General features: G+C 38.1%; 1 protein-coding gene across 3 annotated transcripts in view; it reads left to right on the forward strand.

The window, feature by feature from the left end:
• Positions 1-25,166, forward strand: part of gemin8 (gem (nuclear organelle) associated protein 8) — a 200,646-nt gene that overhangs the window by 136,247 nt on the left and 39,233 nt on the right. For 2 of the 3 annotated variants that reach the window (XR_011341816.1, XR_011341815.1), the window contains exon 1: positions 8,803-8,985. Coding sequence is in view for 1 of the 3 variants with exons in the window: in XM_069889952.1 (XP_069746053.1) it covers positions 2,987-3,419 (433 nt within the window). In the remaining 2 variants the exon portion in view is untranslated. Of the gene's footprint in view, positions 1-2,986; positions 3,420-8,802; positions 8,986-25,166 lie in introns of those variants that run through there. The other variant, XM_069889952.1, reaches the window with a different exon arrangement.

The raw sequence follows: 25,166 nt of genomic DNA on the forward strand, positions 1-25,166 counted from the left end.
TTTTCAATTTGTCATTGTCTAGTGACTTTTCCATTGCTGTTCCTATGTTAGAGCCAGTTAAGGGCTTGCTAGTTTGTAACATCCTTGCATACTGTTGGCTGTATATGACAAGTAATAACGATTGGACAGTAAGTACTGACTTTGGAAATGGTTTCCATATCCTGCAAACAATAAATAAAATCTGACCAGATATAAAGGGCGTATATTTTTAAAAATATATATAAAGTGTATCTTTGAGAGAATCCAAAGGATTTGGAAGTGAAAACTGCAATCACATTTTAAACAAGGATTGCTGTAAATGAGAGAGATTATTTGACCCTCCAAGAAAAAGGTATGAATGATTTAGTTAAAGATATCAATGAATTTGCAGCATCTTCATTGAGCAGATTAAAAAGCAAAATATTGTTAATCTAAATTATTTTGACTGTTGGAAATAATCAATAAAAGAATATAACAAATATGCTCTATATTTAGTAGATCATGTTTGATCTGATTTTGGCCTGAGAACCTAGAGTATATACTTGTCAAAAAAGGTTTAGTATATTGGTATCTTCTCTGGAATTTGGGAGGGGGAAGAAAAAGGCCAAGGTTGGCCTGATAATAACATTAAAATCATGCAATGCTTATTAGGGTGGCAAACCTTGGAAAAATACATCTTGTCCCTAAGACTATTTAGAACTAGAATGACATTGTAGCACATTTAGTACTCCTAACACACAGTTTTGTTGATCCAATTACAATCCTGGCTTGGAGTGCATCTGTACAAAGTTGGCACAATGTTAATTTCTTCCAAAGACTTGCTGATTTTTAGGTCTTGATGTTGACCATTTTGTGGCTAATCAAGGGAATTGATAGGCATGTGAGAAGGAATTAAGTGGGAATATAGGACTGATGGAAATGCTGCAAGAATCATCATAACCACTTGAGTTTTAAGAAAACATTGTAAGAGCAGATGTGCAAAAGAGCCAATGCTCTTTAGGGAATGTTGGATGGGCATATGAAAAAAAAGGAAGTCAAGGTGAAATAAATTAGGATTAATATATTAACAAATGCCAACTAAATCATTTCAAGAATAACCATAAATACAGTTCCTTGTAACTCTAAAGACCTGCTGGATATCTTGTATCCAATAAAGCCAGATTAGCTTCTGTGATGAATTCTGAGGTTAATTACTTCACAAAGAAAATGGCACTTTGTATTAAAATATTTCTTGTGATCATCGGGGATAATGAAACACAAGAATTGAGCATCTAGCAATGACATAATACCAATGGGAATGGGAAAACTTTAAAATTAAGCAACTAAGTTCAGATGTTTTATCTTCCTTTTGAGAATAAATTTCCTTAAGGAGTAATGACTGGGAATTAAGAGATAGTGAATACCACATTAGAGAATTGACTAAAATGTATTCATTATGCCTAAAAGGCAGCTGTGTCAAATGAGCTTCGGGCAATTTTATCCAAATGATTAAGTGATCAACGGTGGCCATCAGTATAGTTTAAATTTATTTCCTTAATGGACTGTTGCATCTTATTTAACAAATTCTAATTTGCCCAAGAGAAAGGATCGATTTTTTTGAGGTTGGCCTTAAAAAAGCTGTTTGAGGATACAAATTTTACACTCTTATCTTCCCCCAGTGTTCCTGAAAAATGCTTTGTCTAATGATGTCAAAACTATTCACTGGAACTTTGACCAATACAATGTGTGTATGCACATTAAATTAAGAGTTCATTATACAATAGCAGTGGTTTAGGTAAGCTACCAGACACATTAAAAAATTGTAATATTTCTTCTTCCAAGCTAAAATACAATACTTTTATTCACTTTTACTTGAGATCCAGGACACTACATAAGGAGTAGAGTCAACCTAATGGAGATTCTGGGTGAGATTAGAAACAACAAAGGATACCCAACAGCTTGTTGATAATGGCATCGTGAAGAAAGCACGTCAGTGCCTCTACTTCTTCAGGAGTTTGTGGAGGTTTGGTATGACACCGGAAACCCTGGAAAATTTCTGCAGAGGTGTGGTGGAAAGTGTGCTGACTGGCTGCGTCACTGTCTGGTATGGGGACACCAATACCCCTGTGCACAAGGACGCAGCCCAGAACATCAGGCAAAAAACCCTTCCCGTGAATGAGTACATCTACAGGGATTGTTGCTGTTGGAGAGCAGTAGCAATCATCACAGACCCACACTACCCAGCACATGCTCTGTTCTTGCTGCTGCCATCAGGAAAGAGGTATAGGTACCACATGACTCGCACCACCAGGTTTAGGTACAGCTGCTACCCCTCCACCATCAGACTCCTCAACGACAAACTCAGACTCATTTAAGGACACTTGTGCACTTTATTGATTTTTTTTTTGTTGTACAGTTGGCTTGTTCACATTTGTTATCTTTACAGATATTTGTTTACATATTTATGCTGTGAACAGTTATTTTTGCACTAGCAATTAGTAATTCTGCTGCGCTCACAGGAAAAAGGAATCTCAGGGTTCTTTGTGATGTCATGTATGTATATACTCTCACAATAAACCTGAGAATCTGTTTTTCATGGTTCCAAATGGTCACAATTTATTTTGTCTTAATCCATCCTAATAAATATATTCACATGACTGTGGGGCTGAAAATAATTTTTCCATTAATGTGAAAAATACCATTTATTACATTTTGCTAAATCAAGAAATTGAAAACTACTTTCCATACGAATAAATCTAGCTGAGGCCAGATTTGAATCCTAGTTTATGGCAGCAATGAGGTAGGTTGCAGGCACTTGCCAAAGCAAAACTAAAATTTTCAGATCATTAAAAAAAAATGACCACTGAGTTTAACCTGCATTTTCTTTATTACACATGCTCAGTGTCTGGTCATGTATTTGAACACTAATTGCTTGAGGATAGCACCTCTTTGGAGCATAAATTCAGCAGAGACGGGAATATTGAAGGTAAAATTATGGAAAAAATATTTTTGTTTTTTTTTAAAACAGGGTGTCAGAATGGAACAAACATCAGACCTTTGGTACAACCACAGAATGTACTCTAGATTTTGGCAGCATTACCAACAAGCTATGGGTTGGCTACAGAAACACAGAAGGGCTTATCGCAAAGCTATCAGATCATTTGAGCATTTGACCCAATATAACACGGAATTTGCAACAAGTCACTTGGCTGACTTGCATTATGGTTCATCATACTATTCTTTAAGGCATCATCACCAAGATCACCCCAATCAAAGCAGATGGCAACAGTATCCATACAGCTCAGATAATGAAGAGGATATTTTGAAGGATGAAACTGATTTAAATTCTGACACAGAAAGTGACACAGAAAATGAATTAGAATGTGATGTCACCAACGTGGAAATAACTGAAGAATTGCGTCAGTATTTTGAACAAACAGAAAGGCACCGAGAAGAGTTAAGTAAGTTTCATCGTTCTTGTGTTTTTTTTTGCAATGTAACTCCAAGACATGAAATTCTATGTTTACTTACCCTTTTTCTGTTATAGTTTTTGATTTTGACACTTGTTTCCAGTGGAATTTTATTGTTTAGCAAATGATCAGTGTGTAATAAGGCAATGTGTAGTAGTTGTACTATGCTTTGTTAATTTAAGGGCACTGTGCTGATAATTTATAATCTGTTATTTGTTTCTGTAAAAGAAACTGCCAATAGAGCAGACTCTTCAATCATTCAAAAATATGTAAGAACAATATTAACAAAGCTGAGGCCATAACAATGTTGACATAATCTAAACTAGACAATTTCTTGGAGGCAACCATGCCCCAAATCAGCCATTCTCAACCTGTTTTCGACTCTGCCTTGCACACAGGCCACCCCCCCCCCCACCCCACCCAGGTCTATACTCAAACTTTATGGACCCCCTTCACTGTGAAGCAGTCAAGTTATAGATTATTCCATACTTCTCTTACCAGCTACTTTTTAAACAAAATATTAAAATATGTATGTTACATGAGGTGAAAAGAAAACCAGGCTTCTACCCAGGGAGGCTCGAGGGCCTCCGTTGAGAATTTTCAGATTCTACATATGCTGTAAAAAAAAAATGTCAGTCACCAGCTATTTTTATAAGCTCCATTAAACCTCATCAAAAAGTACTCTTAGCATTCTCAATGATACCATTTGAAATAATGTAATGCATTGTTCAAAAGGGAAAGATTGCAAAATCGAATGCCAGTTGTTTGAGAGTATCTTGCACCTTTCTTATTAATTTCTAACTGTCATGTGAATAAAGTACTTGGAAGCAGAACAGGGAATTTGAAAGGAATAGTTACATAAATTTCCAAAAAAATGTCTTTTGACTGTTTCATTCATCCAGATGTTAGCCAACAAAGATCTTGTTAGCCTTGTAATATTCCTCTAAATATGATAGACCTTTATTCCCATACCTGTAGAATTAAATAGGTGCACTCTACCCTGGTTGGCTGAGTAATTAGCACAGGTAGAGGTAAAATAGGAGGGATGATGTAACTTTGAACGTAAATTAAGCCATACTATGTGGGAGAAATGAAGCTACTGATTAGAATATGAACTTACTAATACTTGGGTTAGTTGCTGAGAAAAGCATAAATACCTGGAACATGAAGATTGCTAATTATGGGGGGAAAATGTCAAAGGATGTGATATTGGAGTGAAATGAAATAGGATCAGAAAAAGTTGTGTGAAATGTTTAAAAAAAAACTGGTGCAGATCATTTTGGCTAAATGCCTTATTCCTTTGTGGTAAAACTAACTTTCTTGGGGATAGGAATATTTAAAAAAAAAATAACACAAAAAATGCTGGAAAAGTTCAGGTCAGGAAGTATTTGTGGAAAGAAACACTGTTTTCCTTTGGCACTACCAAATGCAGCATCTGTAGCATGAGAAATTGTTTTTCTTTCCACAGATGTTTACTCTTTTTTTCTTTCAGATTACCAGCATTTGCAGTTTTTATTTAATCTTAGGTAAGAAATAATTAATGAATATTTGTTTGTGAAATATAAAAATGATTTACAGATCAAGTTTGCAGAAGTCATAAAGATTGATAGAGTTGAGAGTGCAGAAGGCTATCAAAGAATACAACATGATATACGGTAGATCACTTGCAGATGGAGTTTAATATGTATAAGTGTGAAGTGTTGCACTTTGAAGGGTCAATGTGAGGGGAAAATATACAGTTAATGATGACCCCAAGGATGGTGATCCTGGTGGCAGACCAGCAAGGGGCTCTGTAGTTGAAGGGCACACACAAGCAGGGAGCTGTTGGCGATTTACGAGCAAGCAACCCACTCAGGCTGCTGAGACTGGATCATGAGAACCAGGTATTAGAACTGAGAATTGAGAGGGTGCTGAGGGTAAGAAGAGCTCCTGAAGGCCCCTGGCTGCTGAAGGCTTCCTCGTCATGTCAGAGATTTGGATCTGGGCTCAGGTTGCCGATGGTTTGAACTGAACTAGTCTTGTGTGACTGTAGAAACTGCAGGAGCTCTGGAGGTGAATCCACAGACACTGGGGGTCTCTTGTTTCTCTTTCTATGACTGTAAGGGATGCCAGTCTCTTTGCCTTATGGCAGTCAAATGGCAATTTTATGTAATATTACATTTCTATTTTGTAACATGACATAGTATCTGATCTTAAAAGCACTAAAAGGGATCTAAGGGTTTAGGTTCCCAACTCCTTGTCAATGGCCACACAAGTAGATAAGATTGTAAAGGCAGCAAATGGCCTGCTTGTCTTCAGTGAGTCCAAGAGTGAGGAAGTCATCTTGATGATGTATAAAACTTTGCTTTGGCCACACAAGTAGATAAGATTGTAAAGGCAGCAAATGGCCTGCTTGTCTTCAGTGAGTCCAAGAGTGAGGAAGTTCTGAAATGCGAACTTGTCTGTACAATTAGAGCAAGGCTCTTACTCTTGTACTCTTGTACTCTTGTACTCTTGTCTCTCTGCAATAAATGTCATCTTGGGATTAATAAAATCATTTGTTTATAAGTTTTATAAACTTTGCTTTGGCCACACTTGGGGTATTGTGTGCAGTACTGATTGTCCCATTGCAGGAAGGATGTGGAGGCTTTAGAAAATAGATTTATCAAGATGCTGCCTAGATGAGAGGGTATGAATTATAGGAAGAGGTTGAACAAACATGGGGTTTTTTTCCGGGATGTCAGAGGCTGAGGGGTGACCTGATTGAAGTTTTTCAAATTAAGAGAGCTGTTGATTGGCTAAAAGTGCAGAATCTTTCTCCCAGGGTAAAAATATTACATATTCGAGGACATGCATTTAAAATGGAGGTAGGGGTTAGTTCAAGGAGATGTGTGGAGCCAGTTTTATTTAGAGAGTAGTAGGAGTTTGGAACAGAGTGCCAGAATAGTGGTGTAAGTAGATACAATTGAAACCTTTAAGAGACTTTCAGATAAACATACGAATAGAAGGATAGTACCTTGCACCAATAACAGTTCCAATTTAAATTTAGACATACAGCATGGTAACAAGCCCTTTTGACCCAGGAGTCCGTGCCACTCAATTGACCTACAACCCCCATATGTTTTGAAGGGTGGGAGGAAACCGGAGCACAGGGAGCATGTATAAACCCTTACAGCCAGTGCCAGATTTGAACCTAGTCGCTGGTGCTGCAACAACATTGCGCTAACTGTGCCATTCAAAAGACAAGGAGAAGGTACAAACTCCTGAAAGATAGTACCGGATTCAAACCTGGGTCGCTGGTGCTGTAATAGTGTTGCACTCACCTCTACACTAATAGTGCTGCCTGCTACACTAACCGTGCAATTAATATGGCATCCTGTTCGGCACAGATATCATGGGCTGAAAGGCTTATTGTTGGATTGGTCTATTTCTGAGGCCATTTGTCCTTTCAAACATGCTCCAACATAAGACCTGGGCCTCAAATTTACTTTTCAACTTGGTCTTCAGATCCTTCAAATTACCTGAATATCAAAAATGTATTGATCTCTGAATATTCTCAATGTCTGAGCATCATCAGCCCTCTGGCATAGAGCATTTCAAGGATCAATAACCTCATTGAAGGACCATCCTGCACACAATGCTAAAATTTAAACACCTTATCTTCATTCCATGCCTTAAATCTAGAATCAGTATGTGTAATCTTACCTGATGGGACTCTCAGGAACCAGTTATATAGTTTTATTGCTCTGCCTCCAAGGCAGGTTTGGCTGTCCTGAAATGAGGAAAGAAAAATCTCAAATGCGAACTTGTCTGTACAATTAGAGCAAGGCTCTTACTCTTGTACTCTTGTCTCTCTGCAATAAATGTCATCTTGGGATTTACCTTTCTAATTGCTTGCTGTTCCTTTATGTTTGCTGTCTGCATCTCAAGATCCAATTATGCACCAATATCGTACAAGGTTCTCGTAATTTAATAAAATCATTTGTTTCATTTCTATGTATCAAACCTTGCATTTTTTCTTTTTATGCTTTGGGCCATATTTTGACTTGAATTTTTTTTCTGTTTGCATTCTCCATTTTCTTCTCTGCTCACTGCCCTTTTTGGGCTTTGTATTTTTGTAGAATGTTTTACTGCTGATAATTCTGAAGGATGGTTTGATGGGGAGGTAAATGAGACCGAGGCCAAGGAATTACGTGGCAAGAGTGAAAAGGGATCGAGAGAGAATTTGAATTGCAAAAAAAAATTGGATTCAAGATTACCTTAAACATTAAAATGGGATAATTTACAGATTTTAATGGTATTATTTTTAATTACTGAGTAAATTAGTGAGGATGTGGCTCTTTTGGATATAATTTATTTTGATGAACTACTGTCCAAAACAGCTTTACTAAAATGTAAAGCTCTCCTGTATTGAATTTTCCACACAAGAGGGCAGCATTTTTCAACAATCAGAGTGTAGTGGTGACTAATTCTACAGTGTGGTTGCTTTTCTATAGATGTCACTGGGGATTATGGGGAAGGGGGGAGGTGGGGGGGAAACAGCTGCATGAACAGGATTGAACTTCTATGCCGTCGTCGTCTCAGAAAGAATGAGAAAGAATCTTCCTCAATTCTTGGTCACCAATTAGTCACAGAGCAGGAAAAGGGGGTTCATGAAAAGAACAAAATATTATAAATTTTATTATGATCTGACTTTATATGTACAACCAGACTAAAGAGTATTTCTCAGGACCATGATGCACAATACACAGCACATCATCACCTATGTACATAAAGACATTTAAAATGTAAATAAATATTTTGAAATGATTGACTCATTTACAAGATATTGTTCATTAATCTCGCAATCTGCGGGCAGCCTGGCATCCCTGCTTTTGATGCTCCTGTACCACTTCCTTGAAGGTAGTTGGTTGAAAGATGCTGTGTGTAAATGGAAAGGTTCTTCAATAATTCTTTAAGCCCTATTTAGGCAATGCTCCTGGTAGATGTTCTTAATAGAGGAAAGGGAGACCCCAGTATATTCTCTGCTGTTTTGATGATCCGCTGTTTTGACTTTGTAGCTACCATACCACACAATGATGCAGCCAGAGATGTGCCATCATTTTACTCCTACTTAGGAAATGCAGGTGCTGCTTGTGCCTTCCTGACTAATGAGGTGATGTGGGCCAGGATAGGTCATCCTTTTTATGTGCACCAAAGAACTTTGTGCTCTCCACTCTCTCCATTATGTGGTGGACATTGAACTTTCTGAACTTCACAGTTATCTCCTTTGTTTTGTCCATGTTGAGACTCAAATTATTCTTGCACCATTTGATGAGCCTCCCAACCTCCCCTCTGTAAGATGACTCATTGTTGCCAATAAGGCCAACTACTGTTGTGTCATCCACAAACTTGACTAAGCAGTGTAAACATTAGTGGACTGTGTACACAGCCATGAGCTGCACCAGTGCTCAGCACAAAAAGACAATTTTGCGACCAACCTGGACGGCCTGTGATCTTTTCATCAAGAAGTTCATAATCCAGATGCAGAGAGAGGTGTTGAGTCCCAGTGAGGACAGTTTATTCACCAGCCTCTGAGGTATGTTTGTGTTGAACAGTGAGATGAACTCAATGAACAGCAGCGTGGCATCTTTCTCTAGGTGTGAACAGAGTGGAGGGTCAAGGATATAGCATTATCTGTGGACTTGTTTGGAATAGTAGGCAAAGTAGAATGGGTCCAATGTTGCTGAAAGATGCGATCTGATACGTTCCATTACCTGTTGCTCAAGGTATTCATGATGGTCATGACTGGATTGTTGACATAATTTAAACCTTGATGGTATTCATTTTCAAAGGAAGATTTAACACTGTAGTCTTCAGTTACAGAAAGAATGGGAGCTCTAGTCCTCTGCAAATTCTTAACAGTTCCCAAAAAACTATCCCATTCAAACTAACTGGCAAAGTTTGGGACAAGAATAAAATTTCAATATTATCTAGCCTACTATAAAATAGGTCTTTTCTGACATCTGTTAATATTTTTCCTTAACTGGCCATCTGGTTTACATCATATTGAGGAAAGTGATTGTATTTTTAGAGTGCTTCAGTCTAAAAATATACATATATATGGCAATGAGCAATATTATGGTGAATAAAATTTAACTTTGGCCAAGCCTGTTGTCATCTAATTTTAAATTAATCTTCCAAATTACTGGTTCCTAAATTACAAGGTTTAACATTGCTGTAAGAAAGTATGAAATGTGCTGTCTCTGTAGGTTAGTTGGATTGAAATCAGTCAAGATTCAAAGTGAATTGCAAAATGTGGAAATCTCCATTCCCAAAAGACTTTGGGGAGTCGAAGGGAGGAAGTGGAATATGAACTAAGTTTTGAAGAAATTACTGATCTAAATCTATTCATTTCTGTGTTGATTAAAGCTATAGTAACAATAAATTGTTATATTATGTAGAATCTCTGAAATTGTTGAAAATAATTGATGTTGACAGGAATTCTCTGCCAGACATTTGTATGAAGTTAGGAAAGAGAGAGTAATTGTTATTTTAACTTTCAAAATTGTCAATTTTCATAGTATTACATATGGTACCTGCAGAAAAATAATTTCTTCTGTTGATACAAAGCTATTTCTGATTTTTTTTTCCCCCTAATCATTGGATTATGTTTACTTATCTGAACAAACAACATGCCCTATTTGCATGCGCTGAGTATAGAACTTACACATGGTTTGTAGTAAAAAGTAAAAGTTGTGATTGCTTCTCTCTTTGGGGTGATTAAATTTCTGCTCAGCATAATTATGCAGTGTAGTTCTTATTTAACCAATTCTGTGTTAATGATACCCGAATTTGCATTGTCATTTTCCATCTCTACAGCATCTGATTTGCTCTCTCACTTTCCTAATTGCTGCTCTCCCAACCGGTATAAACCGGCACATTTATTTTGGTTGTATAACCTACAAATTTCTGAGTTCTAGAGGCCATTATAGACCATATGACTTCATCTACACTGGAGTTGCTGTTTTAAAATGAAAAATTTGTCATTAGTATTTTTCCACTTGCTACCCAAATCTGCAACTTATTTTTGAATATTTTAAAACTTTTTCTATACATGTAATTAATTAAGAATTAGTATATGACAATAGAAATTTAAGAAAGTTACAATCATTACATGATGGTTACAATTCCTCCCCTTTTTCCCACCCCTCATCCTCCTCCAAAACACCCCCAAAGAAGTTTATATATAAGAAAAATATGTATAGTAATATTTTAGATGAGTAATTTCATGTTCCAATTCATCCACCTCCATAATTTTTTTTAACTGTTTTGGAATGTCTAATTATTTGACCTCAAATATGCTTCAAGGGGTGTCCCATAGGAGGAATTTATCTAGAGTAGAAGTACAGTTGGCCTCGTAGAACATGTCTATCTGCATTCTTATGAAACTACAAAACTCCGGCTTCTTTAGCAGCAACATGTTAAGATGCTATCTGTATACCGTATCTTGCTTATCCAGCATTTCTATTGTTAATGTGAGGGGTGAATTATCTGAGAGAAGTCTCGCCATATACTAGTATCCATGATCCTACCCATTACATGCGCTGAAGTCAAGAAAAAGTCTATTCTAGAGTAGTGGTCGTGTTGCTTTGAGTAGAAAGAATAATCCCTCTCCCTCAGATGTTTCCACCTCTACACGTCTATCAAAGTTAGCTCCTTCATACAGTCAATGGTAGCCCTTGCTGCCTTTGTTTTAGTTATTTTCTTTGTTGACTTATCTAAGACCGGATCCAGACAAAATTTAAAATCTTCCCCCAATCAGGATGTTCTCTTTTCCCTCTGCCAATCTTGGGAAAATGTCCTCTATGAACTTTTCATCATCAAAGTTGGGGGCTTACACATTTACTAAGTTCCAGGATTCTGAATATATCTGACAGTGCACCATTACAAATCTTCCTGTTCTGTCTGTGGTCACATTCTGCACTCTCACTTGAACAGTCTTCCCTTTCAGAATTGCCACCCACCTTGCATTGAGCTGAATTAGGAGGATATTACTTGTCCCACTCATCTCCTTTTAAGTTTTTGGTGTTCCCGCTCCATTAAATGACTTTCTTGGAGAAAGGCCAGATCCATTCCCATTTTTTTGTATGCCAAAACTCTTTTCCCTCTTCAGTGCTGATCAAACCGTTAACATTGAAACTAATGTACTTTATAGTCTCAGAGACTCCCAGCCCAATGTTTCCCCCATATCTCCACTGCCATGTATCCATCGTTCGTCCAACCTTTTCCCTTCCGCTGTCCATTCCAGCCCACCATGTCCGTGACAAACAATGCGAAAACAAAACAGAAATGAGGACCACGAACCCCTAAAGGACAAGTAGAAGGAAAAAAATCAATAAAAAAGGAGAAAGAAAAATGAACAAAAAGTACTACATCAAACTCTGACCCCTTGCCTATATGTATTCTCCATCTATATCTCCTTCCTTTTAATCCTCCCTCGTTCCTTCCCCCCCCCCCCCCAACAAAACCCTCTGGTGACTATACCCTCTGCGTTGTCACCACCCCCCTCCTTACCACAGGCTGTGCCTTTTGCACCCATTCACCTCCCACACCTCTCTGTCCTCACCCCCACCCCAAACTCCTCCAGACTATTTTCCTTTGTACAAATTCTCCCAGTAATGTGTTTATACAACAAATAGTTAAACCCACTATGGCTATTCTCATATATACCTGTTACTTACAATATATTCTTACATTGACACACTCCTGTTCGGCTCCGAATCATGGGTCCTCTACCGGCATCACCTACGGCTCCTAGAACGCATCCACCAGCGTTGTCTCCGCACCATCCTCAATATTCATTGGAGCGCCTTCATCCCTAACGTCGAAGTACTCGAGATGGCAGAGGCCGACAGCATCGAGTCCACGCTGCTGAAGATCCAGCTGCGCTGGGTGGGTCACGTCACCAGAATGGAGGACCATCGCCTTCCCAAGATCGTGTTATATGGCGAGCTCTCCACTGGCCACCGTGACAGAGGTGCACCAAAGAAGAGGTACGAGGACTGCCTAAAGAAATCTCTTGGTGCCTGCCACATTGACCACCGCCAGTGGGCTGATATCGCCTCAAACCGTGTATATTGGCGCCTCACAGTTCGACGGGCAGCAACCTCCTTTGAAGAAGACCGCAGAGCCCACCTCACTGACAAAAGACAAAGGAGGAAAAACCCAACCCCAACCAACCAATTTTCCCCTGCAACCATTGCAACCATGTCTGCCTGTCCCGCATCGGACTTGTCAGCCACAAACGAGCCTGCAGCTGACGTGGACATTTATCCCCTCCATAAATCTTCATCCGCGAAGCCAAGCCAAAGAAAGAAAAGAATTCTTACATTCAACAAAACATGTGCATCGGGCCAAATAGTGATGCCAATGTATATTATCTCTTACAAACTGGCAGCTGGTTTACAAACTCCTAGGCCTCTTTGACCTCCGACAAGAACTTTCTTTCGCCCCCTAATAATACAATTTTTAGAGTTGCCAGATATCTAGGGACACTTTCATATGCTTTCTTCTTGGCTCGAATTCTTTTCTTTGTTTTAGGAGGGCCATGCTTGTGTCCAGGTAAACTGAAATCTTATTTCCCTCCAGCTCCATCGCTCCCCCCCTCCCCCCACCTCGCTTTTGCCCCGACAGCCGCTGTCCTTTCTCATAGTTCTGGTCACGCAGGAGCTACACCAGCACTGAGTGTGGCGCTGGAAGGGGGACCAATGGACCCTCTCCACTTCCATTGATATCCCCCCCAGTTTCTCCCTTCCCAAGACCTCTGGCAGACAGTGTTGGAAAATACACTATGGATACCTCTCTTTACCTTCCGGCACCCCCACAATTTTTATGGTATTTCTCCAGCCATGGTTCTCCAGAGTGTCAATTCTCTGCCAGAGGTGTCTCCTTTCTGCCTCCTATGCAGTGACCTCCCTTTCTAATTTACTTATTCTATCTTCTTTGCTTCCAGTCCTTTCTTCCACTTCAGACCACTTTCCTCTCAGTCCAATTAGGACATTTTCCCACCTATCCATTTTTATTGTACAATTCCCTTGCTTTTTCCTTTAAATCTCTGGTCAGTCTCCCCTCCATTCTTTCCATGGCCTTTAAAATGTCTTGTAGTGAGGTCTCTGTGCCCCCTCCTCTTGTTGATGCCGTCCTGCTCCCCTCATGGGTCCGGGGTCTTCCTTATAGTTTTCTCCTGAAGCTGCCTCCAGCCTCCTCATTGCTTCCAGTCTTGTTGAGATTGTCTTTGAAGCCATCTGTCAATGTTGGGCTGGCATCTCCCACGCCTTCCCATAAGTCGCTCCTGTTGCCCATCACATTCTGTTCCTGGGCACTCCTCTCGCTGTCCTCGGGTGGGAAGAGGAACGTGGCACACTTCCCTCCCTGAGGCTCGGACCTCTCCACAGGCCCCTCACGCTGCCCCTCCCCCAACAATTCATTGGGGACCATGTCGCCTCTCTTCCCTGGGTTGGTTTCACCTCCCAGGCGAGTTTTGACCACAGTCGGTGAGTTGCACTTCTGTTGACGGGACCTCCTGGGCTTTGGGCCTGGACTTGGTGTCACCATCTTGGGCTCTACAAGGTGGGCTGGATCGGGTGCCAAACGTTCCTCCTACCTTGCTGGCTGCCTTTGCCTGGCTGGTGCTTTTCTTACCCACTAGTTCCAGGTAGATATCTTTATTTGTTCAATTTTATTATTTTTGATATTTATTCTTTCTTTTTAAACTGTTTTGAAATCTCCTGGCCCAGGAGCTCTAGGGGTTGACGTCTTGCTACTCGCGCATCACCACCTGACCTCACTTTTATCCATATTAATTATATTCTGATATCCTGATATTCTTCCATATTTTTCTAATATTGTAATCTTTTCAAGGATTCACTTGGGTCAGACATGCATAATGGCACATCATCAGCAAATAAACTAATTTTATGCTCCTCTTGTCCCACTGTGAAGCCCTTAATATCCTGATCCTTTCTTATAATCTCCACCAATGGTTCAAAAGCTAGGATGTTAAAGCTGGTGATAAGGGTCACCCCTGTCTACTCAATCTACTCAAGGGGAAAATAGATGACATTTATTAGTTATAATTTTGGTTTGTGGCTTATGATAGAGTTTTTATCTAATTTATAAATGTCCTGCCTATGCAAAATTTTTCCATCATAATTGATCGAATGCCTTTTCTGCATCTAGATAAATATTTATGTTTGGATTCAGCCTTGATTTTTCCTAATATATTATATTGAATAATCTACCTAGGCTATTTTAAAAATCTCTTCCTTTAACAAATCCCACCTGATCTGGATATATTAATTTTGGTAAATACTCACCCAGTTTGTTAGCTAATGCCTTTGCTAGAATTTTGTAGTCTGCATTCAGAAGTGATATTGGTCAGTAAAATGAAATTTTTAATGGATATCTACCTTTATTTGGTAGCACTGTAATTATTAGCAGTTGAGAAAGTTTCCAGTAGGGTTTGGGTCTCGACCGCTTGGTCTAACACATCCATCAAAAGAGGCATCAACAAATCTTTAAATTGTATATAGAACTCAGGAGGGGACCCATCTTCTTTAGGGACTTATTGGCTTGCAAAGTACTCAGGGCTTCCTCTGTTTCTTCCCTTGTAAAAGGAGCATGTAAGTTATCTCTTTCTCTCTCTTCTAGTTTAGGAAGTACAACATTTATTTTAAAATTCTTTCATGTCGTTTTCATATCCTGCTAATTTCTATTGCATTCATCATACTGGATGACCCCTCTTCTTTTACCTGCCAAGATGACACTTTATGTGCCCATTCTCCTAGTTCAGAATATTTTTATTTAGTTTTTAATATTATTTTTTCATTCTATATTTTTGCAGTGTATTATATTGCAATTTTTTATTCTCTAATATTCTATATTTTTTCTTGTTCCTGATATCTGATATTGTTTTTACAATTTTGTTATATCCTTCTCTAAGCCTTCTAATTCTTTTGCATATTCTCTCAAGATTTTTTGTGTAAGAAATTATTTGTCCCCTCAAATTTGTCCCCTTAAGTATATCCCCTTAAGTATATCCCATATTAAAAAAAACTGTTGGCAGTGGAAGAAAGATTATTTTCACAAAATATTTCCATCTCTTAATAAATACAAAAAAATCTTTCCATTTAAATAATGTAGCATTAAGGTGCCAGCTATACATACGATAATGGAAAAGCAAGAAAAGCAAGAAAGTGACAGTTAATGTTAATGGTGAGTGGTCTGATAAAAATCTTGCCAAATACTCTGTTTTTACCACTCTACTTTGTAACTGGACAGACATTAAAAATAAATCAATTCTTGTATTTGAATAATATACCCTTGAGTAGAATGAGTAGTCTCTTTCTAAGGGATTGACCCACCTCCATATATCAATGAGATTTAAATCCTTTATAAATGATAATGTCATTTTTGCAGCTCTCGCTCTTGTTACTGTTCTCGCTTATTTGTCTAATATTGGATCTAAGTAGAAACTGAAATCTCCAATCAACATATTTTGTCTTACCCCTGCATTTTTTAAGGATATATTTTATAAAGAATTAATTGTCATAATTTGGGGCGCAAATATTCATAAACATCCATGATTCTGCATAGATTTTACAATGTGCCATTACAAATCTTCCTGCTTGTTCGGTTAATATTTCTTCTATTATTGGTATATTTTTATTAAAATCGCTATCCCTTTTGCTTTTGATCCAAATGAAGATTATATTACTTGCCTCACTAAACCTCTTTTTAATTTTCCATGTTCCAGTTTGGTACAAAGTGTTGTAAAAAGACTATATCTGCCTTTAATTTTTTTTTAGGTGTGCCATGACCCATTTTCTTATCACTATCCTGTTAATTCCATTACGACTAATAAATGTTAACATTCTATCCATATATTTCTTTAAAACAATATTTTTTAACAGTAAAATCTCTTTGACTCTTTAAATAGTGATCCTTTCCCTTTAAGAAAAACACAGTATCCCTGCTCTGACGGTGATGTCTACATAGAACCCTAAAAGCCCACAGAATCTCTTGAGGAAGAAGAACCCCTCCCTTTAGCGCCTCCTTCTTTTTAACTCTCCAGGTTCCATTCTCCCCCTTGAATTGGAGTCTCCACCCTGCTACCATCTTTCCTAGATTTGTTTTTCTTTTCCTCACTGAGCTCTCTGTGAACATTTCTTTGCACCTACCTTTAAACAATAAATACAAGACTGTTTAACAATTTTTTAAAAATACAACTTTTACTTCATTTCATTATAAATATTTTCATAACATTCTCCCTCGGCAACCTTAATTTTTTTTTTAACAATCTTCACAGAAAAACTTCCACCTCGTTCTTAGTCTTGAAAAATCGCTGGTTCCCTTCCGCTACTTTGACCCTCGGTCACAGGATATATCAATAAATATTTAAAGTTTTTAGCACTTAGTTGTCTTTTCACATCATCAAATTCTTTTCTTTGTTCAAGGGCAGGTTAAAGTCTTGAAAAAGATACATTTTCATGACCTCCCCCATTCTCCCCCAACATTATTCTGCTTAGAGTAATCATATGCTACTCCCAGAATTGTCTCCTGTTCCACTTGTGGGTCCAAGTGTTCAGTGAGCTCTCTTGATGTGTAATTTTTCTCCAAATTTGTCTTTTCCCAACACTTGTGGGATCCACTTTTGAAAAAAATTCACCAGGTCTCTTCCCTCAATTCCTTCCTTCAGTCCAATGATTCGGACATTATTCCGTCAACTAAAGTTCTTTGCATGGTCAATTTTGTCCAGCTGTCCTTGTTTATCTGGCTCCCATTTTTTAGCTTCTTTTTCCAAAGCCTCAGGTTTTTCTTTCATTGTTGTCAGTTCCCTCTCTGCTTGACCCATTCTCTTCATCAGGTCTTCAACAATCTTTTATTTCAGTCATTTTCTCTGTCATGTCTCTCATCTCTGTCTCAACACCTGAGAATTGGTTGCTTAAATTCTCCATTTTTTCCAGAATAATGCTCAATTCTTGACCCTTTTAAAAAAAATTTATTTCCACCCCCTTTCCCCGCCCCCCCCCCCCCCCCCCCCAGTTTTATCTGCTTCTGCTGGCCCCATCGCCATATTTGCACTGCTCCCTTTTGGACTTTCAGCTGATATTCCCAGTTGAATAGGAGCTTCTTTAGTCTTTGTTCTCAGTTGCCTTGGCTTCTGAGTACTAGCTTTATCCATTTTTGATGAAGAAAATCTTGATTTTACTGTCGCTTTAGTACTCTTCACAGAGAACTCAACCAAAACACGTCCATCTAGGTTCTTTGCATGGCCATGCCCCCCAAAGTTCCTTATTCTTAACTGGGTAACACTGACAGATATTGTTGAATTAAAGGAAGCTACTGAACTGCAGGCATTCCATGACCATGGGGCTAATGAATACGACGTAGCAATGATGCTCAATGAAGCACTGCCGCTATCTATCTAAACTCACAGCCAGAAATAGAAATTTGCTGTTTTGGGTCATTCCTGTGTGAACAACCACTGCCAGGATGTCGGGAGACTCTTCCTCATGGTAAAAATCCTGTGAAGTCTATGGGTTTTTTTTTTTAAATGGCTCTTGCTGAATTATTAGACAGATGCAAGAACCATGATTTGTTGAAATCACTTCTCAAATGTGGACTTGCTTGTGAAGACTTTGCCCTACTTTGTCACCTATTTGGGTTGGTCTTCTCTGTGCAAGCATGAGTGTAAAGAGTAGTTACTTGCAAAAAAAAATACTGGACTTTGGTGAGTACTTTGCCACTATAGTACTGTATGAGACAAGACTTTGGCTTTGGGAGAGGAGGGGGAATCAACAAAATATTTTTTTAGTGGGGATTGGTTTAAAAATGTTTATAGAATCAATAAAATGTATATATGTTTAAAAAATACTTCAAAGGGTTAAAATGGTATTTGCAACAGCTGGACCCTTGATTTGCTTCATCCCTGTGCATTTGCCTTTGAGGCTTAGATATGCCATCTGTTCATATCTAGCTTTTGCTCCTGACTTCATGTTTCATGATTGTGAACCAAAATTAGGAATATGAGATTCTGTTCATGATGCCACTAAAATTGCAAACTTTGGAATCTACGTTCTCCCTCAAATTTTGCACCAAAGATCGAATCAAGATTGTGTTCAAATCATCATCAGTGTGATTTTTGACTTAAAGATTATTGCATCTCCATTTGAGCCAGTTAACTTTATATGGATGTTGATAGATCAGATGGAGATCATGCATCCAACTAATAAGCTATTTCAGCTTCTCATCCCTCTGCTGCCTAACATTGGATTTGAGTGCATTGTGTGTTCCTGCTCAATGAAATGTTATGAATCAAACATCTAAATCAGTGTTTTTTTCCACTCACATAACACATACCACATAAGATGCCATAGGTGCTTTGTGGTTAGTAAGAAATTACTTGAAGTGGTATGTGAGTGGGGGGAAAAAGGTTGAGAACACTGATATAAATGATAAGATGGCTAGAGCACTTCTCACTACCAAGAAACATGAGGCATTTGCAAAGTCATCATCCAACAAAGATAAACAAGGAGATAAAAGGTGTTGGGTGGTGAATAATGAATTTTTAGACATTCTTCAAGGAAATGAAGAGTTGGCATATTTGAGGTAGAACAAAAGTTAATGCATAGACCACAATAGTAGAATGAGGAATTTGCACATCAGGGGGGCGTGGCAAGATGGCGTAGAGTCTAGACGTGCAATCTCGACCTCTCTGGCCAGACTTTTAAATACCCGTTTTTTAACCCTTTGTTTTCAAGTTTTAACTTTTTAAATTTTAGTTTAAAATATTAAGGAATTACTATGGCCACTAATGGTAAAAAGACTAAACCTCAAGTTCAGAAGAAGTTACATTTTCGAAGTGCTAAAGATTTGGGACCTAGATGACTTGATGCAGCCCCTGGCTCAATCTCTTCACTGTCTAAACCCCAAAGATCGCCTGTTGGGGCTGAAAAAAAATCTATTGCTCACCAAATGAAGGATGGCGCTGGAATTACCCGTTCTCCATAAGAAGGCGCGTGTTCCCAAGAAGTGGACCCCGATTTGGAAGGCCTTTCGATTTCAATGGAGGGAGCACGCAGGAAGACGACTCCATTGTTGGAAATGCATCAGGTAGCATTTCAATCTGAAGAAATTGCTTTTCTTCATGAATTGATGAAAAAACAACCAGATACGGGGAGACCAGCGGCGACCCCCTGAGGAAGTTGGGCTGCCGTCGCTGGGAGTCCAGACCTTCAGTAAAACTTTTAAAATGCCTTCTGTTGAGTTGCAGCAGGAGCTGCAGTTACCTTGTTGTACCACTATGTCAGAGAGAGCAGAGCGGAGCTTTACTGAATCACAATTGAAGGCAGCTATTCAAGCTGTTATAAAACCTGGAATGGATTTGTTGACATCTCAAATGAATGAAATGGTTCAAATGAATGCTGGTATGAGTTCAGAATTAAATATGGTTAAGGACGTCTGGATGCATCTTATGAAGAATTTTTTAAAATTCAGACTGCTTTTTTGGATTGTAAACAACAAGTGACTTCTAATACAGAAAAAGTATTGAAGGTGGAAAAATCAGTCATAGAATTAGGAGAACGTGAGAAGGAGCTAGAAAGAAAAAAATAGATTATTTGGAAAATCAAAGCAGAAGGAATAATGTGAAAATTGTTGGTTTGCCAGAAGGTATAGAAGGACAAGATCCTCTTCGTTTTTTTAAAGACTGGATTCTGCAACTATTAGGGCAAGAAATTTTCTCTGGGGGATTAGCACTGGAAAGAGCCCATAGAGCTTTAAGAAGAACACCCTCAGCTGGTCAACCACCGAAACCGGTAATAATTCGATGTTTGAGTTATTTGGACAGAGAAGCAATACTTCGATTTGCAGTACAAAATGCGAGACAACGACAAACCCCATTATTGATTCAGAATAGCAGAGTCTTTTTTTATCCTGATCTGAGTCAAGAGGTCATTCAACGTCGACGTCGATTCAATCCAGTTAAAGAAGTTTTTTGGCGTAAAGGTTATAAGTCTACTTTTTGTTACCCTGCAGTGTTGAAGGTGTTTTATGGAGACCATCAATTTCGGTTTTTTAAACTGATCGTGAAGCAATGATTTTTGCTGATTCATTGCCAGATATAAGAGGATAAAGATGTAGTCCACCATTATCTCCTAAAGAAAAATCTGGTTGCTCTGGAAACGGAAGAAATGGCAGAAATGGGAAAAATGGGAATGGAAAGAGTCCACCTCCTGAAATGGGATCTTCGAGATTGGAATCTTCTGGATGAAAAGAAGAATTTTCTATTTTTTCTTTTGTTATTGTGATATTTTGATGTTATTAACTGTTTGTCTGGGGAGGGGGAGATGTGCACTAAGGTCTTTACTAGTCATCAGTCACTGGTGGGTAACCCACACTTAATTTTTGTTTAGGGGATTACTACCTTTTGGTAGTTTTTATGGGGAGGGGTTTCTTTTTTTTTCTTTATTATTTTTTTAGTTTTTAATTTGTGATTTTTTTTATTGGAGGGCCTATATACGTAGATTTGAGTTTCTATATAAATATATTATTGGTATTTAGTAATAATAGTAGATATGTCAAAGTTGAGGTTTGCTACTTTTAATGTTCGAGGATTAAATAATCCGATTAAACATAAGTGAGTCTTGCCGTATATTAAGAAAATGAAAATTGATATTGCCTTTTTACAAGAAATACATTTGAATGTGAAGGAAAGTGTGAAATTAAAAAGGGATTGGGTTGGGCATGTATATTCTTCTTCATTTAATTCTGGAGCTAATGGTGTAGCAATTTTGATACATAAAAATTTATCTTTTGAATTGTAAGATTTTTAGTGAATTTTGGACTTAATATTTATGCTCCAAATCCAGATGATGAAGTATTTATTTCTGATGCATTGTTATATTTTAGTTGGTGGTGATTTTAATTGTGTTTTGGAACCTTTATTATATAAATCTCCGAAGAAAGTTAAAAAATCCAAGATGGCAATTCAGGTTCAAGCCTTGATGAAAGATCTTAATTTAGTAGATATTTGGAGACATCTTAATCCAACAGAGAAAGATTTTTTCTTTTATTCATCTAGACATGAATAATTTTCAAGGATTGACTTCTTTTTAGTATCAGCACATTTACAAGGGAAAATACAACAAGTGGAATATAAAAGTAGGGTGATTTCAGATCATTCTCTGTTATATTTTACATATGAAATTTCTGAGAAAATTCAAATAGCTTATCATTGGAGATTTAATACAATGTTGTTAAAAAATATGGAACTTATTGATTTTTTTTGAAAGAAAATTCTAATTCTGTTCAAAGTAAGTTTGTATTATGGGATGCTATGAAAGCCTATTTGAGAGAACAAATAATTAGTTATACTTCTAAAATAAAAAAGAATCGATTAAATCAGAGTCTTGAATTAGAGAAACAGATCGATGAGTTAGAAAAGGAATTTCAAAAAGATGCTACAGAAGATAAGAAAATAGAATTATCTAGGCTGAAATTGAAATATAATACTTTGCAATCTTATCAATTTGAATGTGTGATTAATAGGACTAAACAACAGTATTACGAATGGGGAGAGAAAGCACATAAAGGAGAGAAAGCACATAAAATATTGGTGTGGCAATTAAAGAAAGAACAGATATCGAGGACTATTAATGCTGTTAGACAGAATTCTCTTATTACTTATAAATCTCGTGAGATGAATGATGAATTTTATAAAAAGTTATATCCTTTGGCTTGGCTTCGCGGACGAAGATTTATGGAGGGGTAATGTCCACGTCAGCTGCAGGCTCGTTTGTGGCTGACAAGTCCGATGCGGGACAGGCAGACATGGTTGCAGCGGTTACAAGGGAAAATTGGTTGGTTGGGGTTGGGTGTTGGGTTTTTCCTCCTTTGTCTTTTGTTAGTGAGGTGGGCTCTGCGGTCTTCTTCAAAGGAGGTTGCTGCCTGCCGAACTGTGAGGCGCCAAGATGCACAATTTGAGGCGATATCAGCCCACTGGCGGTGGTCAATGTGGCAGGCACCAAGAGATTTCTTTAGGCAGTCCTTGTACCTCTTCTTTGGTGCACCTCTGTCTCGGTGGCCAGTGGAGAACTCGCCATATAACACGATCTTGGGAAGGCGATGGTCCTCCATTCTGGAGACGTGACCTACCCAGCGCAGTTGGATCTTCAGCAGAGTGGATTCGATGCTGTCGGCCTCTGCCATCTCGAGTACTTCGATGTTGGTGATGAAGTCGCTCCAATGAATGTTGAGGATGGAACGGAGACAACGCTGGTGGAAGCGTTCTAGGAGCCGTAGGTGATGCCGGTAGAGGGTCCATGATTCAGAGCCGAACAGGAGTGTGGGAATGACAACGGCTCTGTATACGCTAATCTTTGTGAGGTTTTTCAGTTGGTTGTTTTTCCAGACACTTTTGTGTAGTCTTCTAAAGGCGCTATTTGCCTTGGCGAGTCTGTTGTCTATCTCGTTGTCGATCCTTGCATCCGATGAAATGGTGCAGCCTAGATAGGAAAACTGGTTGACCGTTTTGAGTTTTGTGTGCCCGATGGAGATGTGGAGGGGCTGGTAGTCATGGTGGGGAGCTGGCTGATGGAGGACCTCAGTTTTCTTCAGGCTGACTTCCAGGCCAAATATTTTGGCAGTTTCCGCAAAACAGGACGTCAAGCGCTGAAGAGCTGGCTCTGAATGGGCAACTAAAGCGGCATCGTCTGCAAAGAGTAGTTCACGGACAAGTTGCTCTTGTGTCTTGGTGTGAGCTTGCAGGCGCCTCAGATTGAAGAGACTGCCATCCGTGTGGTACCAGATGTAAACAGCGTCTTCATTGTTGAGGTCTTTCATGGCTTGTTTCAGCATCATGCTGAAGAAGATTGAAAAGAAGGTTGGTGCGAGAACGCAGCCTTGCTTCACGCCATTGTTAGTGGAGAAGGGTTCAGAGAGCTAATTGCTGTATCTGACCCGACCTTGTTGGTTTTCGTGCAGTTGGATAACCAAGTTGAGGAACTTTGGGGGGTATCTGAGGCGCTCTAGTATTTGCCAAAGCCCTTTCCTACTCACGGTGTCGAAGGCTTTGGTGAGGTCAACAAAGGTGATGTAGAGTCCTTTGTTTTGTTCTCTGCACTTTTCTTGGAGCTGTCTGAGGGCAAAGACCATGTCAGTAGTTCCTCTGTTTGCACAAAAGCCGCACTGTGATTCTGTACATATACATCTGAAAGAAAACAGGAAACTGGATCGATTGATCTTTTTTTTATCACAGCTGAATTTACCGATATTAGAGGATGGAGATATCCATAAATCTTCGTCCGCGAAGCCAAGCCAAAGAAAAAAAAGAAGAACCATTTACTGATTCGGAAATTAAAATGGCTATGCTGGAAATTCCGATGATGGATTCTCGGTTGAATTTTATAAAAAATTTTATGATGATTTATCTACAGTGTTTGGGGATGTATTACATCAAGTTGGAGGACATTATGAATTACCTGAGTCTTGTTCTAGTGCTTTAATTACAGTAATTTCTAAAAAAGATGGAGATCCTTTGAAAGTATCTTCATAAAGACCAATTTCGTTGTTAAATGTAGATTATAAAATAATAGTTAAAATATTAGCGAATAGATTGGCTAAATTTTTACCAAAGTTAATTCATATTGATCAAACAGGTTTTATAAAGAATAGATAAGCTTCAGATAACATTTTGCGCATGATTAGTTTGATTAATAGATTTCGACAATCTTTAGATCATCCGATGGTGATATCCTTAGATGCAGAAAAAGCATTTGATAGAGTTGAATGGAATTTTTTGTTTAAAGTTTTGGAGAAATTTAAGTTTGGTCCTTCTTTTATTGGTTGGATTAGGGCTCTCTATAGTAAATCGGTAGCTAGAGTATTGACGAATGGTTTGATTTCGGAATCTTTTAAGTTAACTCGATCAACTCATCAAGGTTCTCCTTTATCACCAGCTTTGTTTGTGTTAGTGATTGAACTTTTAGCACAGTTGATAAGACGAAATACATAGATTCAAGGTATGAAAGTTTTAGATGAGGAGTATAAAATTAATTAATTTGCTGATGACGTATTGGTGTATTTAACAAATCCAGCTCAGTCACTTTTGCATTTGAAGGAATGTTTAATACAATATGGATGTCTTTCTGGATATAAAGTTAACTGGGAAAAAAGTGAAATGTTACCGGTAAGTGAAGGAGATTATTCAGTTTATAAGAATATTATTAATTTGAAGTGGACTGACCGAATTAAATATCTGGGTGTAATTTTGAATGTTAATTATCAATCCTTATATAATTTAAATTATGCTCCGTTAATGAAAAAAATCAAAACTGATTTGATTAAATGGAAAGATTTACCTATTAATTTAATGGGAAGGATAAATACAATTAAGATAAATATCTTTCCGCGTATACAATATCTGTTTCAATCTAATCCGTATTTACTTGATAAAAAATTTTTTTGAGATTTAAATAAAATGGTTAGGGAGTTTTTATGGAGGGGTAAATTTTCGAGAGTAGCTTTGAATAAATTAACGGAAATATGAGTTAGGGGGATTACGTTTACCACATTTTCAAAATTATTATGAGGCAGCCCAACTTAAATTTATTAGCTCATTGATGGATTTGGTATGGCCTCCTAGTTGGGCTAAAATTGAGATGGCAAGTATTTCTGAATTTGAAATACATCAGTTTTTGTTTAGGTGGAATATGAATT

Source organism: Narcine bancroftii, chromosome 7, assembly GCF_036971445.1.
Source record: "Narcine bancroftii isolate sNarBan1 chromosome 7, sNarBan1.hap1, whole genome shotgun sequence".
Classification (NCBI taxonomy): Eukaryota; Metazoa; Chordata; class Chondrichthyes; order Torpediniformes; family Narcinidae; genus Narcine; species Narcine bancroftii.